Raw genomic sequence first — 16,946 nt, forward strand, 5'->3', positions numbered from 1 at the left:
GGATAAAAGGGATGGGGACAACCTGATTTCATTAGGGTGGGAGTTTCACAGATGAGGGTCCACCACTGAGAAGGCCCTGTCTCTCGTCCCCAGTAATCATGCTTGTGTGGGTGATGGGATTGAGAGCAGGTCCTCCCCTGACAATTTTAATCTCCAGGGTGGATCATAAAAGGAGATACGTTCGGACAAGTAAGCTGGGCCGGAATCGTTTAGGGCTTTATAGGCTAAAGCCAGTACTTTGAATTGTGCTTGGTAGCAGACTGGCAGCCAGTGGAGCTGGTGTAACAGGGGTGGTATGCTGCTTGTACGCCACTCCGGTGAGCAATCTGGATGCTGCCCATTGAACTAATTGAAGCTTCTAAACAGTCTTCAAAGACAACCCCACATAGAGCGTATTACAGTAGTCTATTTGGGATGTAACAAGAGTGTGGATCATCATGGCCAAGTCAGGCTTCCCAAGGTATGGGCACAACTGGTGCACAAGTTTTAATTGTGCAAAACTCCCCTAGCCGCCGCCGAGACCTAGGATTCCAGGCTCAGCTATGAATCTGAGAGTATTTATATATTCACAGATAGATTGGAATTTTGGTTGGTGAGTGATATATGCATGCTCTTATAAGAAATTCTCCTCTTTCATTGTAACAGTTTTGTTGGTATAATTTATGTGCAGAAATCTTTGGATAAAGGCATCACTTTCAAATTAGGTACATGCAGCAGTGACTGACTTTGAAGCAGGCTCACCATGCTGTGGTATTAATAGCTAGAGGCAATAAAGAAGGAAATAAGTAAATAACATACATTTCTTGCAGATGGCTGTTACATTGACACTAAATTAATTGAAATTGGCTTAAGAGTTGCAAAGCTATCCAAAAACCCAGTGAGAGGTTATTTAAATTTTAAATTGAAATAGAATAATATCTTAAATGTGTCGTGGCCATTCCATTACAACCAAATAAAAATAAGACACAGTAAAACTACAAAGCAGAAAACAATCTGAAAATTAATAATAGAAATCAGAGCACGAGTTAAAACATTTTGAAGTTTACACTCTCTGGGAAGAAATAACCACCTGTTATGACATCATTGATACTTACTAATTAAGCATATGCGATCCAGGAAAAAAAATGGTTCTAAACTCTCTTCGAAAGTAGGGGGCACTGGCGCTTCATTTCTAAAATCATTTCCGAATTTTGAAGGCAAAAAGTTCAAAACTTTCAGAAACTTCCAGATTTTCATATGTACCTTGTTAATGGCGGATGCGCATGCTTCTTCTTTTTTATTCATTCAGTGGTTTCCAAATCTTCATGACCTCATGGACCAGTCCATGCCAGAGCTTCCTGTCGGCTGTCGCTGTCCCCAGTTCCTTCAAGGTCAAGCCAGTCACTTCAAGGATACCATCCATCCACCTCGCCCTTGGTCAGCCTCTCTTCCTTTTTCCTTCCATTTTCCCCAGCATGATTATCTTTTCCAAGCTTTCCTGTCTTCTCCTGATGTGGCCAGAATACTTCAGCTTTGCCTCTAATATCCTTCCCTCCAGTGAGCAGCCGGGCATTATTTCCTGGAGGATGGACTGGTTGGATCTTCTTGCGGTCCAAGGCACTCTTAGGATTTTCCTCCAGCACCGAAGTTCAAAAGCATCTATCTTCCTTCGCTCAGCCTTACTTATGGTCCAGCTCTCACATCCATAGGTTACTATGGGGAATACCATTGCTTTAACTATGCGGACCTTCATTGCCAGTGTGATGTCTCTACTCTTCCCTATTTTATCAAGGTTGGCCATTGCTTTCCTCCCAAGAAGTAAACGTCTCCTGATTTCCTGGCTGCAGTTTGCATCTGCAGTGATCTTCGCACCTAGAAATATAAAGTCTGTCACTGCCTCCACATTTTCTCCCTCTGTTTGCCAGTTATCAATCAGTCTGGTTTTCATATTCTTGGTTTTCTTGATGTTTAACTGCATCCCAGCTTTTGCATTTTCTTCTTTCACTTCAGTTATAAGGCTCCTCAGCTTCTCCTCGCTTTCAGCCATCAAAGTGGTATCATCTGCATATCTAAGAATGTTAATGTTTCTTCTAGCAATTTTAACTCCAGCCTTAGATTAATCAAGCCCCGAACGTTGCATGATGTGTTCTGCATACAAGTTGAATAGGTAGGGTGAGAGGATACAGCCCTGCCGTACTCCTCTCCCAATCTTGTACCAGTCTGTTGTTCCGTGGTCTGTTCTTACTATTGCTACTTGATCGTTAAACAGATTCCTCAGGAGACAGACAAGATAACTTGGTATCCCCATACCACCAAGAACTTGCCACAATTTGTTATGATCCACACAGTCAAAGCCTTTAGAATAGTCATTAAAACAGAAATAGATGTGTTTCTGAAACTCCCTACCTTCCCCCATTATCCAGCAGATATTGGCAATTTGGTCTCTTTTCATTGAGTGACCTTTATTTACTGCCAATTTTACCCTGGGTTCTTTTATCTGTTCCGTTTCTGTAGACCATTCCAGAAGTTTTTTGTATATCTTCGTAATCAATTTCTTTTCCATTAAAATTATTTTGTCTCAAAGGGATTCTTTATCTGCAAAGCCTATCTTCTTACCGTTGTTATAATATTCCTTGATTTGTAAATACTGAAACCAAGAAATGTTCTTGTATAGGTGGTTAATCTCTTCTCGCATTTTTAATTGATGTAATCCATTCTGGTTTTTTTTTCAGTATTTCTCTGTATGTTGGCCATCTTGTCCATCCTCAAAACCTTCTTTGGTCTGCTTCCAGAGGCAAGAGCCATAGCGGTGTTTTCGAGTAGAGTCTTTCTTTGTATCTTTCCCAAATTTTAATGAAGACCGATCTTATGAAATGATTTCCAAAATTCTTCTCAGTTTTAGTTTTTCTGTACCAGAGGTATGAGTGCCAGCCAATTCTTAGGTCAAATCCTTCCAATATTAGAATTGTTTCTCTTTTTAATGTAGTCCACTCTCTTATCCATATCAGGCCACAGGCCTCATAGTACAGTTTTAGGTCAGGTAAACCCAGACTCCCTTGCTTCTTCTCATTCGACAAATTGACAAACATCTTTCAAAGCCATCTTTCCAAAGGGTCTAAAACACAGAGAACTGTATTGATCCATATCTGTATGTGTGTTACATCTCTTTGTTTGGATCTTAATAACCCATTAATGGGTAGTGTAGAGAGCCCATCTACACTAGCCAAATGAGTCAGTTTGCAGGCGAATGGACTCTATGACATTCGGGGGTCCTCTGTTCATCTTAATGGGAGAAGACCACTTAATGCTCAGGACCTTGCCCACATTTTGACAAGTGTAAACAGTTGAGTTGCTTCCTAGTTGGAAGTGGACCTGGCTGTTCATACCACCATTCCAATTTTCCTGAGCTCTGTCACCAAGAAACTGGGGACGGCCCTTACATTGCCCTTGTTGATTTGATTTTAGCAATGACCACCTGACACAAAACTGGAGATGGTGATTGCTTGGTGCCAGTAGTGATGCTAGCTGCAGTAATTGGGTAATTGTGTGGCTTTGTTGCTTCAGCTAGCACTACCACAGGCACCAAGCGACTACCACTGCCAGTTTCATGTCTCATGGTCACCATTAAGAATGATAGAAGAAAAGTAAGTATGGTGGTCCAGCAATGCCAAACTGGTTCCAGTGCCACTGGGCCGTATGGATGCCATCCGGCCATAGTCCACTCAAGGCTCTGCAGTGCAGATACCTGCCAACCCTCAAGGCAGCTCAGTGGTTGGCAAAATTAATTTCGACACTGCTGATCTAGAGTACCCCACTCCAGAACAGTATCACCACTTCTGACCTTTTAAAACCTTGGCATTATGACTAATGAAGTTTATATAAATACATTGGTGCTGTGAAAATCAGAGTTATATTATGAGGACTGCAGCTCAGCATATGTGTGGTTGCGACGTTATCCTTGCTGATCAGGAAGTCCCAATTTCTTAACTACAAAGATATAAACTGCTTTAGGAGAACAAACAGGTATGATGTCCCACCGTGAGTGATCTGGAATGCAATGGCCTATGAGAAATGGAAGAGTTGGGAAAAGTGATGCTTGCTTTTTCTTCATAGCTTTTCTTAATCTTTTTTACTTAAATACCAGTGAGCATCTCATTAAAGCATTTAAATGCTACTGAATCACAACAGGGAAGGGTTGGACACACATACACACAACACCTGACTATTCCTCTCGCTCCACCACCTGGTTCCTTTTTTTTGCTGTACTTGAAGATTAATGTCCAAAGTGGTGGTGAGGGTGCCTCTCCTACTTCCAAGGGCTTTTTTCCTGGTGTGAACTGTGAAGGATCCTCAAGTAGAGCTAATCTCCCCTCTTCATTTATTGTAAAGTAACATATGGAAGTCTCGATATAGCTTTCTGTTACATGTTAAGTTGTTTTCTTGAATGATTTGTACTGTGTGAAATGTAAGAAACTATATTTTGTGCTTAGCTATTCAACTTAAAACATTGCCTTCATTTTAAAGTTGTCAGAAACAAAAGTGGGCACAGCAAGATAGTTAATTAGTAATATAACTAGGTAGAAGATGTTTGATTTCTATATTTGTTTCTTAGTACAAAGCCAGAAGAAGGTGATACATGAGTAAAGTACAGTAGAGTCTCACTTATCCAACACTCGCTTATCCAACGTTCTGGATTATCCAACGCATTTTTGTAGTCAATGTTTTCAATATATCGTGATATTTTGGTGCTAAATTCGTAAATACAGTAATTACAACATAACATTACTGCGTATTGAACTACTTTTTCTGTCAAATTTGTTGTACAACATGATGTTTTGGTGCTTAATTTGTAAAATCATAACCTATTTTGATGTTTAATAGGCTTTTTCTTAATCTCTCCTTATTATCCAACATATTCGCTTATTCAACATTCTGCCGGCCCGTTTATGTTGGATAAGTGAGACTCTACTGTAAAAGTACTCAGCGTCCATAACACGAATAGATAAACCTTTGTGAGACTGCTTGGTCTTAACTTGCAACTTCCATGTTTGAATTAGTAGACTGGACAATTTGTTATGATTTAATCATTAGATGAGAGTTTGCTAGAAATAATTTATCACTTCATATGAAAATGGAAATGGGACCTAACTTTTGGAAAAGAAACTGAGTTTTCACAGCTCTTTTTCTCCTTACAGTCATATTAACCAGAAAACCCAGTTTGAAAATCCAGTTCTGGAAGCTAAGCGGAAAAAACAACTAGGACAGACTGATGTTGGTTCTTCAAATCCAGGTATTGTATTGAATGATAGCACAGTGGCTTTCTGCTAAAAGCTGTAATACAGAAATGAAGACCTACATCCTGAATATATTGTATATATTCATGTATAAGTTGGCCTTATGTATTACTCAAGGATAGGTTTTGATGCCAGAATTAGGGATTTTGATGTTACCCATGAATAAGTCAGGGTAACACTCATTTTTATGGAGTATGGAAGGAGAGGGAAAACACCAGTCTTACTTTGGAGGCCATCCACCTTTGGCTGCTGCCATTTCCCAACCCAGAAATTCATAAAGACCAGAAGTTGCATTGTGGCAGAGAGTGTCTACTTGTTTTAGGTTGTTCCAGGATGATCTAAGCTACTCAGAGAAGTGCCTGGTTCCTTTATCATAAGAGTTAAGATACAGTACTTATATTGACCTGTGGAAAAAATTGCCCCAGATTTTTTTGGTTGAAATTTTGACTACAATTTCTAGACTTGTACACTAACCTGTAGGATAAATTTCGTTGTGTGATCTGCAAAGCTAAAGAGAAAATGCACAGATATAGGATGAGTGACACCCATCTTGAAAACAGTACATGTGAAAGGGATTTAGGAGTCTTGATAGACCATAAGCTAAACATGTCAACAGTGTAATGAGGCAGCTTAAAAAGCTAATGTGATTCTAAGCATCAATAGGAGTACAGTACCCAGTCTGCTCATAATCCCATTCTATTCTGCTTTGGTCAGATCTCACCTGAAATACTTTATCCAGTTCTGGGCACCACAATTTAAGAATAATATTGACAAGCTGGAATGTGTCCAGCAATTGATTTAAACTGCAGGAAAAGAGATTTCCTGTAATCATTAGGAAGAACTTCCTGGTGGTAAGAGCTGTTGGACAGTGGAACATGCATCCTTGGAGTGTTGTAGAGTTTCTTCTGGAGATTTTAAAGTAGACAATGGATGACCATCTGTCGGGAGTGCTTTGATTGTGTTTTCCTGCATGACAGGGAGTTGTGTTGGATACACCTTGTGATTTTTTTCAACACTGATTCTATCATTGCATTTACACTATAGAATTAGTGCAGTCTGACACCACTTAGACTGGCATGGCTCAGTGTTATGAGATCTTGGAAGTTGTAGTTTAATAAGGTTAAACTTTCTCTACCAAAGAGTGCTGGTGCTGTACCAAACTACAAATCCCAGGATTCCATAGCATTGAGTTAAAGAAGTGTCAAACTGCAATTATTCTACAGTGTGGAGCCATTCTGTGATTTACATGTCTGTGATTTACAGTCCTCAGTTGTATGAAAAAATATTATCGTACATTAAAAAATCAAACTAAATTGTTTTCTTCACCCAAAATTAACAAAATAAAATCAGAATTACAGTTGCATAATAAACAGTTGAGTGTTCTTGGATTAGAGCAATTGTATTGCATGATATATGAAACATCTGCGGTTGAAACTAATTGGTAGCCTTAACATTGCATAATCTCCTAAACCAGTGCAAAGCCATTGTTTTAATCAGATTAAACATTATATAGTGTGGGTGGACAACCACTGCTTTGAAGATGAAGGAGGAAGATGAAGCAGCAGGCTTCTGGCTGTTACCAAGTTCTGTACACAGCTTTTCAGTAGCACTATGCTGAAACCTTTGCTCAGTTTTCACCTTTTTTGGCCGTTTTTAGCACAAGAAAGGGATGAGAAGAGCTTTGCTATGTATGTTGTTGTATGGTAGATAATGCCCATAAAATTATCTGGAAGTTGCCCAAGGATATATTTAATTTTACATTGCAATGTTTTTCAACTATTTGGTGCACTTTCAACAGCATACTTTCATTCATTTCTTCTAGCAACCATCTTTTTTGTTTGTTTTTATATGCAAGACAGATCTATCATGAAGTCCATTTTCCTTTTTCTCAAGAAATTTGCAACATTTGTCCAGTCTGTTTTATTTTTCCCTTCTCTTATGTTTTTTGTGTCAAAATCTCCATTTGTATAATGTCTAGTATTTTAATTAGCCAATCTTCAACCTTTGAAACTTATTTCCCTTTCCACACTCTTGCTAGAGTCAATCTTGCTGCTGATGTGGAATAGTATTCTATCTTCATTTTTATTTAATGTTGCAGTTGTAAATCGTAATAGATACGTTTCTGGTTTTAATTTAAATTTGGTTCCTAACATCTTTTGTGTCATTTTATGGACTGCCTTCCAGAATTTTTTTGCAGTCCCACCATTGGTGGAAAAAAGTTCCATTTTTTTCCCCCACATTTCCAACATGTTTTGAATTTTGCTAACCTTTCTGGGGTGTAATACCAGCGGTATTACATCTTGTACCGATTTTCTCTAATTTCAATTGCTGTTACATTTTTAAGTTTTAACAATGTTGCAGTGTAGAAAAGATCCCTTGGCAATTTTGCATACTTAATAAGGTAACCATCTAACCGTTCTCTGAAGTATTCTCCATTCTAATGGATAAGCAAAACAAACATTATCTCTTGTGAGAAATGTCAGTGGAGATTAAATTCTTAGCATTAATTTTCATAGATGAAACTTAACCATGTCTAGTAAGTTCTGGTTGTTTTGTATTTGTGTTATTGTGGCACTTCAGAGTGTTAGTTCTTAATTCATACTATTCTTTTGGCTAGATAACCAAAAATATCATGTTTAGCTTACTCTGTATATCCAAATTCATTGTAATGCCCTTCAGCTAGATAACATTCTGTCTTCACCCCACCTAATTCCAATTTAGAACTCCCAGTTAATTGGTTATGTCATACTTGAATTCTGTTATAAAGGTCCCAAGAGAAAAAAAGGTTTTCTTCTCAATGTTTCCTGCATTTCTTAATGTGACTTTTCTTGCACTTGTTTAATGATATATTGCTGCTATATTAGTTTACTCCAGCTGTAGTCTGCATTACTGAAGGAATGTTTGAGAAACATTTTGTTTGTGTGCAGAACCAGTAAAGTCTTTTTTCACCCGAGACCCATCCCAGCTGATAGGAGCACTCATTCGAACATCATTGAAAAAAAGTACTATGGGGTTTGGTTTCACAATCATTGGTGGAGACAGGCCAGATGAGTTTCTACAGGTGAAGAATGTATTGAAAGATGGACCTGCTGCACAGGATGGCAAAATTGCACCAGGTGAGGTAGAATTTTTTTTCTTCTTCTTTTACTAATGGGACAAAAATAAAAGGTTTTTACAAAGGAATTCTAAAATAATTTTTTACATTGTAACTGCAAATATGCACTACACATTAATCAGCAGTTGAGCATAGAAATGGTTCAAATCATTGGATTCTTATAATTTTTGCTCATGTAGTTCAGAAAAAGATGAAGAATGACAAATTGTGGATTTAAATACCATTAATGTATTATGGTATTTAAAATATAGGCACTCCTCCTGGTACTATTTATTTATTTATTTATTTACTGCATTTATATACTGCTTTTCTCACCCCTGGGGGGACTCAAAGCGGTTTACAACATAATTGCAAAATGCCAACCATACATTACAAAACATAAGACCGATCAAATCATAAACAATAAAATAAACATCAGGTGTACTTATCGAACAACTCAAAAATAACAAATATAGAAATTTAAATATATAAATCAACCATTTAGTACATGTTTACTAATATATCTAATATTAGTAAACAGTTAAAACATTAAATGTAAAAAGGCAATTTGCAACAAACCAACAGGGTAGATATAGTGTCAGAGTGTTTAAAGTGCTGTCTGAATTAGAATTACTGCACAATTCCACAAGTTAAAAAGGGCCAAGTTAAATTAAAAATATAGTTTTGACAAAATTAGCTAGCCACTACATCTGCTAGTGAGCAAAGTACTCATCTGCTAATTATGCACTGTAAAAAACAGAAATATAACTGAACAAAGAATAAACAGAAAGACTGGGATTGTAAACAGAAATGAATTACAGTAGTCTCGCTTATCCAACCTTCACTTATCCAACGTTCTGTATTATCCAACGCAGTCTGCCTTTTAGTAGTTAATGTTTTTGTAGTCAATGATTTCAAGACATTGAGATTTTTTGGTGCCAAATTGGTAAATACAGTAATTACTACGTAACGTTACCATGTATTGAACTGCTTTTTCTGTCAGTTTGTTGTAAAACATGATGTTTTGGTGCTTAATTTGTAAAATCATAACATAATTTGATGTTTAATAGGCTTTTTCTTAATCCTTCCTTATTATCCAACATTTTCGCTTATCCAACATTCTGCAAGCCCATTTATATTGGATAAGCGAAACTTTACTGTACTAGCAAAAGAACCTATAAAACAAAAGAGATACAGAAATTAAGATTATTGTAATTTTAAATTCCTCCTAAAATTCCAGTTATCCCTATAAGTTATACATTATTCCAGATATTTATGAGTAATTCTGAATTTTGAGTGTATCAGTTCATAATTTGTAGTTGTGCAATGCTAGAATAGATGAGAAAGTTGTTATCTTGATTTTGTCAATATGATTCACTCTGTTTGATTCTTGCTGTAAGCTTTAATCTTTCAAAGTACCATTGTTAAGCTAAGAGGAAGGAAAATTGAACATTTAGTCTATCTATTCAGGAAAAAACATGCTTCAGATGAAGTGTTCAGCAATGATACTGACAATGAAGGTCAACAAAAGAGAACTCAGTTATGTCCTAAACATAAACACCCTAGCATTCAATTTGGATAATAGTCTATTGGTTAAGAGTGGCTAACTTCTTTGGTTTGGCAAATCAAGCCTTAATGTTCCATAAAAACCAAGATGACTAAGCTGAAATTGTTGCACTTCAGACATGAGTCACTAGAAAAGACAATAATACTTGATAAAATAGAAGACAATCAGAAAAATAGGAAAACTGTCTCAGAGATGGATAGAATCAATCAATTAAGCCATGTCCCCGATTCTGTAAGGCCTGAGCAGGGTGGTAGATGACAGGGTGACTTGGAGGTCTTTTATTCATGGCATCATCATAAGCTGAAGTCAACTTGACAGCCGTTAACAACAACACAACCGGAATTGATTGTTGTTTACCATGTACAAAACCCATAAGGATCAGTTTCTTTACTCAGGGAGTTTTAATACTACCTTCTGATCTCATTTTGACTTCTTACCTTCTTCATTGTGCACCACACAAATATGGGATTACTATCAGAATTTCTATAAAATGTTGATTGAAGGTATACTTTATAACAGGGGTCCCCAAACTAAGGCCCGGGGGCCGGATGCGGCCCTCCAAGGTCATTTACCTGGCCCCCGCCCTCAGTTTTATAATATAATATTTTATATCATTTTAATAATGTAATATATTGTATATACATATAATATTGATAATAATATTATGATGTTCTACAATATAATACTAATAATACCATACAATAATATTAATTATATGTTATATATTACAAATAATATTACAGTATAGTGGTATAGTTCAATATAGTAATATATAATGCTAATATTGTGCTATGCTAATAACATAATATATTGTATGTACATACACTGCTCTGAGTCCCCTTCGGGGTGAGAAGGGCGGGATATAAATGTAATAAATAATTGTAGTAAATGAATAAATAAATAATTTTAGACTTAGGCTCGCCCAAAGTCTGAAATGACTTGAAGGCACGCAACAACAACAACAATCCTGATAAACTTTACTATCTCATTGGCCAGAAGCAGGCCGACACTTCCCATTGAAATCCTGATAAGTTTATGTTGGTTACAATTGGTTTCATTTTTAAATATTGTATTGTTCTTTCATTGTTGTTGTTTTGCACTACAAATAAGACATGTGCAGTGTGCATAGGAATTTGTTCGTGTTTTTTTTTCAAATGATAATTCGGCCCCTCCACAGTCTGAAGGATTGTGGACCGGCCCTCTGCTTTAAAAGTTTGATGACCCCTGCTTTATAAGGATCTTTTTGGAATGTACCTTGCAGTTCAGATCTGTTTGACTATTGAAGGATTATTTAATTTTTTATTCAGTTATTTAGGAGGCAATTGAAGTTAGAATAGGCAATAATTAGAATACAATTTTTTATTCATATTTGATTGATATTAGCCACATTTTCTGCTGTTTATGTGTGTAAGTAGACCAGGCAAATGAAACATCAAGAGATATCTCCGCACAATCCCCTCATGAATGTTAGGAAAATTTCCAGCAGGTAGTAGGTAAAGGTAAATGTTTTCCTGACATTAAGTCTAATCATGATCAACTCTGGAGGTTGGTGCTCGTCTCCATTTCTAAGCCAAAGAGCCGGTGTTGTACATCGATATCTCCAAGATCATGTGGCCAGCATGAGTGCATGGAGCGGCATTACCTTCCCGCCTGAGTGGTACCTATTGATCTACTCAAATTTGCATGTTTTCGAACTGCTAGGTTGGCAAACGCTGGGGCTAACAGCGGGAGCTCACTCTACTCCTTGGATTCGAACCACCAACCTTTCGGTCAACAAGTTCAGCAGCTCAGTGGTTTAACCCTCTGTGCCTCCGCAGGCTCCTCTACTGGATTAATCCGATTCAATTGAGCATTGATCTATTGCAAAATCAAATTTTAGCACCATCCATCATTAACTTCAAAACTTTTAACTGTCTGAGGCAGACATTTTTAATTTTCTGTTTTATTTTTTATCATTCTGTCTCTTTGAATTTCAGTTTAACACCATGGTAGGTCACAGCTGCTGCGGATTCCTTCATGATTTCTAAATTTAGTTTCTAGTTTCTTAGCCATGCATGACATAACACCAGTCTTATATGAAACTAGCTGTGCCTGGCTACACATTGCTGTGGCTTATGGGAACGCTTTGTTGGCCAGGTGGAATAGCAGTGAATAGCCTTGCAGCCTCAAAGCCTGGCCATTTTTATCTTATGGCAATCCTTGTTTGGGAAGCTGGAATACGGTGGAATAGGCTTGCTGCTTGGAAGGCTGGGTACTTGCGTTCTAGGGGAATGGTTTTTTGGGCTGCTAGAATTCCAAAGAATAGCCTCACTACTTCAAAGCTTGGCTGCTTATTACCTAGGGGAATCTTTTGTTTGTCAGCTTCAATAGTACAGAGTAGTATTGCTGCTTCAAAGCCTGGTTGCCTTCTACCAAGGTTAATCCTTTGTTGGTCTGCTTAAATTGCATTGAATAGCCTTTCAGCTTCAATGCCTGGCTGTATTATACCTAGGGGAATCCTTGTTTGGTGAGCTGGAGTAGCACCCTCAATCAAAGAGCTGCTTTGAAGCTACTTTGTTTGGCCAGCTTGAATTGCACTGAATAGTCTTGCATCTCAAAAGCCTGGCTGCTTTCTACATAGGGCATCCTTGCTAGGCCAGGTTGAATGGGACGGAGTAGTCTCGTAGCTTCAAAGCCTGAGGGTCTTTTACCTAAGGGAAATCTTGATTGGCCAGGTTGAATAGCACTGAATAGCCTTGCTGCTTGCAAGCCTGGCCGCTTTCTACCTTGTGGAATCCTTGGTTGGCCAGGTTGAATAGCAATGAATAGTCTCGGTGCAGCGAATATGAATGCTACAATTAGTCACCTTGATTAGCATTTAATGGCCTTGCAGCTTCAAAGCCTGGCTGCTTTCTTCCTGGGGTAATCCTTTGTTGGGAGATGTTAGCTGGCCCTGATTGTTTTCTTTCTGGAATTCCCAATTTCCCTGTTTTCAGAGTGTTGCTCTTTATGTATTGTCCTGATTTTAGAGATTATATTGTTCTGTATTATTATACCACAGTAATTATTATATTTTATTTATAATCTTATATTATCTGCTTAGAACTGGATTATATGAGGCCCCTTCTACACAGCTGTATAAAATCCACACTGAACTGGATTTTATTTATTTATTTATTTACTACATTTATATCTTGCTCTTCTCACCCCGAAGGGGACTCAGAGCGGCTTACAAATCAAATGAACATACAACATATATTAGCATAGCACAATATAAGTATTAAATTACTATATTGTACTATATCATTATATGGTAATATTATTAGTAATATTACATTTAATATATAATATATAATTAATATTATTATATTGTATTAGTAGTAGTATAATATTGTATTCCATTATTATAATATTATCAATATTATATGTATATACAATGTATTATATATTTATAAATTATTATTATTATATAAGTAGAGTCTCACTTATCCAACGTTCTGGATTATCCAACGCATTTTGTAGTCAATGATTTCAAAATATTGTGATATTTTGATGCTAAATTCGTAAATACAGTAATTACTGCATAGTATTACTGCGTATTGAACTACTTTTTCTGTCAAATGTGTTGTATAACATGATGTTTTTGTGCTTAATTTGTAAAATCATAACCTAATTTGATGTTTAATAGGCTTTTCCTTAATCCCTCCTTATTATCCAACATATTCACTTATCCAACATTCTGCCGTTTATGTTGGATAAGTGAGACTCTACTGTATATATATATACTAGCTGTGCCCGGCCACGCGTTGCTGTGGCGAAGTATGGTGGTATGGGAAATAAAGTATTAAGGAATTGGTGATAGTTAAGGTAAAGGATAAACGTTTTCCCCTGACATTAAGTCCAGTCATGTCTGACTCTGGGGGTTGGTGCTCATCTCCATTTCTAAGCCGAAGAGCCGGCGTTGTCCGTAGACTCCTCCAAGGTCATGTGGGATGACTGCATGGAGCGGTGTTACCTTCCACCCGAGCAGTACCTCTATTGATGCACTCACATTTGCATGTTTTTGAACTTCTGGGTTGGCAGAAGCTGGGGCTAACAGTGGGGGCTCTCTCCGCTCCCCCAATTCAAACCTGCGGCCTTTCGGTCCAGAAGTTCAGCAGCTCAGCGCTTTAACACACTGCGCCATCAGGGGATATTATTTCCTAAAGGTTGTGAATATACAATATTTCTGATTGTTTTTTTTTTTTGTCTGTTGGAGGCAAGTATGAATGCTGCAATTAGGAAAAATGATTAGGATGTAATGGCCTTGCAGATTTAAAGCCTGGCTGTTTCCTCCCTGAGTAAATGTTTGGTTGGGAGGTATTAGCTGGCCCTGATTGTTTCCTGTCTGGAATTCCCTTGTTTTCAGAGTGGTGTTCTTTGTGATATTTTATGTGCTTCTACTGTCTGTGGCCCTGAGAAAACAGAGGATTTGCCAGACTTTGATGATGGGAATACTTTGTTGGGAGGTGTTAGCTGGCCCTGATTGTTTCCTGTGTGGAATTCCCCTGTTTTCAGAGTGTTGTTCTTTATTTAGTGTTCTGATTTTAGAGATTGTATTGTTCTGTTTTATTATACCACATTAATTTTTATATATTCTGATTTTAGTGTTTTTGAATACTTGGAGCCAGATTGTATTCATTTTCACGGTTGACCGCAACACAATAATAATAATAATAATAATAATAATAATAATAATAGTAATAATAATGACTTTGGTAATACACAGTGCTTCACTGCCTTCTCAGCTTCCTTTCTGGAAGAATCCTTTCTTGGGAGGTGTTAGCTGGGCCTGATTGTTTCCTTTGTGGAATTTCCAATTTCTCTGCTTTCAGACTGTTAGTCTTTATCTACTGTCCAGGTTTTAGAGATTATATTGTTCTGCATTATTCTATCCCAGTAATTATTTCATATTAAAGTAGAATCTCACTTATCCAGCATTCGCTTATACAATGTTCTGGATTATCCAATGCAGTCTGCCTTCTCATAATCAATGTTTTTGTAGTCAGTGTTTTAAATTCATCGTGATATTTTAGTGATAAATTTGTAAATACAGTACAGTAGAGTCTCACTTAGCCAACATAAACGGGCCGGCAGAATGTTGGATAAGCGAATATGTTGGATAATAAGGAGGGATTAAGGAAAAGCCTATTAAATATCAAATTAGGTTATGATTTTACAAATGAAGCACCAAAACATCATGTTAGACAACAAATTTGGCAGAAAAAGTAGTTCAATATGCAGTAATGCTATGTAGTAATTACTGTATTTATGAATTTAGCACCAAAATATCACAATCTATTGAAAACATTGACTACAAAAATGTGTTTGATAATCCAGAACGTTGGATAAGTGAATGTTGAATAAGTGAGACTCTACTGTAATTACTATATAGCATTACTGCTCATGGAACTACCTTTTCTGTCAAATTTGTTGTATAATATGATGTTTTGGTGCTTAATTTGTATAACGATTACCTAATTTGATGTTTAATCGGCTTTTCCTGAATCCCTTCTTATTATCCAACATATTCACTTATCCTGCTGGCCTATTTATGTTGGATGAGAGTCTACTGTATATTGATAATCTTATATTATCTGCTTAAAACTGGATTATATGAGGCCCCTTCTTCACAGCTGTATAAAATGCACAATGAAGTGGATTATATGGTAGTGTGGAGTCAAGATAACGCAGTGCAAAGCAGATAATATAAGATTATAAATGAGTGTGGAAGGGCCTTGAGTCTACACTGCCATATAATCCAGTGCAAATTAGATAATCTGTGGAAGAGGCCTAAATTTGCCTGTCCCCTAACTGAACCCTGGCTGTCCCTTGGCTGAGTTGGTTGCTAGGAGACCAAGTGGGCAGATATTAGCCCTCTAAACTGGCAGCAATTGGATAAAAACAATTATTGCTCTCCCTCTAGTTAGGACTTTATTTTTCTTTTCTTTTTGTTGTAGCAACCTAGAGGCATGGATGATGGGTTGTGTTGTCAAATTTCGAGGTTGGGGGGCCTGTAGTTTTGTTGTTTTGTCCGGTGCCCTGATTCCATCACAATTTTATATATATATAGAAGATATATACACACTAGCTGTGCCCGGCCACGCGTTTCTGTGGCAAAGTGGTGGTAATATAATAATAATAATAATAATAATAAAACTTTATTTATAACCCGCCACCATCTCCCCAATGGGGACTCGGGGCGGCTTACATGGGGCCATGCCCAGACACCATACAATATAACAAAATAAAACAATATATCATAACACAATATAATAGTACAAAAATAATCATATACATTACAACACAAATCAGAGCAGACAGGGCGGGCCACATGAACATTTAATTAAAAACTCGGGAGAGAGAGGCATATAAATAAAGAGAACAGGGGTATAAGATGGAACAGTCCAAACAGTCCAAAGGATAAAATCCAAGGGGAGTAATCAAGAGGTATATAACATTTACTCCCCGAAGGCACATCGAAAAAGCCATGTTTTTAGATCTTTCTTAAAAGCCAATAAGGTGGGGGCTTGCCTGATCTCAGAGGGCAATGAATTCCACAGTCGGGGGGCCACAGCAGAAAAGGCCCTCTCTCTCGTTCCCACTAGACGGGCCTGGGATAGAGGCAGTGGCGAAAGAAGGGCCTCCCCGGATGAGCGGAGGGATCGAATAGGTTTATAATAGGAGATACGGTCACGAAGGTAGGTGGGTCCCAAACCGTTTAGGGCCTTATAAATGATGGTATTCACCTTGAATTGGGACCGGAAGGTGAACGGCAGCCAGTGGAGCTCCTTGAACAGGGGAGTAGATCTCTCCCTGTAGCTCGCCCCTGTAATTAATCTGGCCGCCGAGCGCTGAACCAATTGTAGTTTCCGGGCCGTCTTCAAGGGAAGCCCCACGTAGAGCGCATTACAGTAGTCCAGTCTAGAGGTAACTAAGGCATGCACCACCGTGGTCAAGTCAGACTTCACGAGGTATGGTCGCAGTTGGCGCA

General features: G+C 37.7%; 1 protein-coding gene across 5 annotated transcripts in view; it reads left to right on the forward strand.

Moving 5' to 3' along the window:
* magi3 (membrane associated guanylate kinase, WW and PDZ domain containing 3) overlaps nt 1-16,946 on the forward strand; it is a 215,365-nt gene that overhangs the window by 118,640 nt on the left and 79,779 nt on the right. For all 5 annotated transcript variants that reach the window (XR_010005783.1, XR_010005782.1, XM_062979692.1 and 2 more), the window contains exons 8-9: nt 5,175-5,269; nt 8,201-8,389. Coding sequence is in view for 3 of the 5 variants with exons in the window: in XM_062979692.1 (XP_062835762.1) it covers nt 5,175-5,269; nt 8,201-8,389 (284 nt within the window). In the remaining 2 variants the exon portion in view is untranslated. The remainder of the gene's footprint in view (nt 1-5,174; nt 5,270-8,200; nt 8,390-16,946) is intronic.

Source organism: Anolis carolinensis, chromosome 4, assembly GCF_035594765.1.
Source record: "Anolis carolinensis isolate JA03-04 chromosome 4, rAnoCar3.1.pri, whole genome shotgun sequence".
NCBI classification, from domain to species: Eukaryota; Metazoa; Chordata; class Lepidosauria; order Squamata; family Dactyloidae; genus Anolis; species Anolis carolinensis.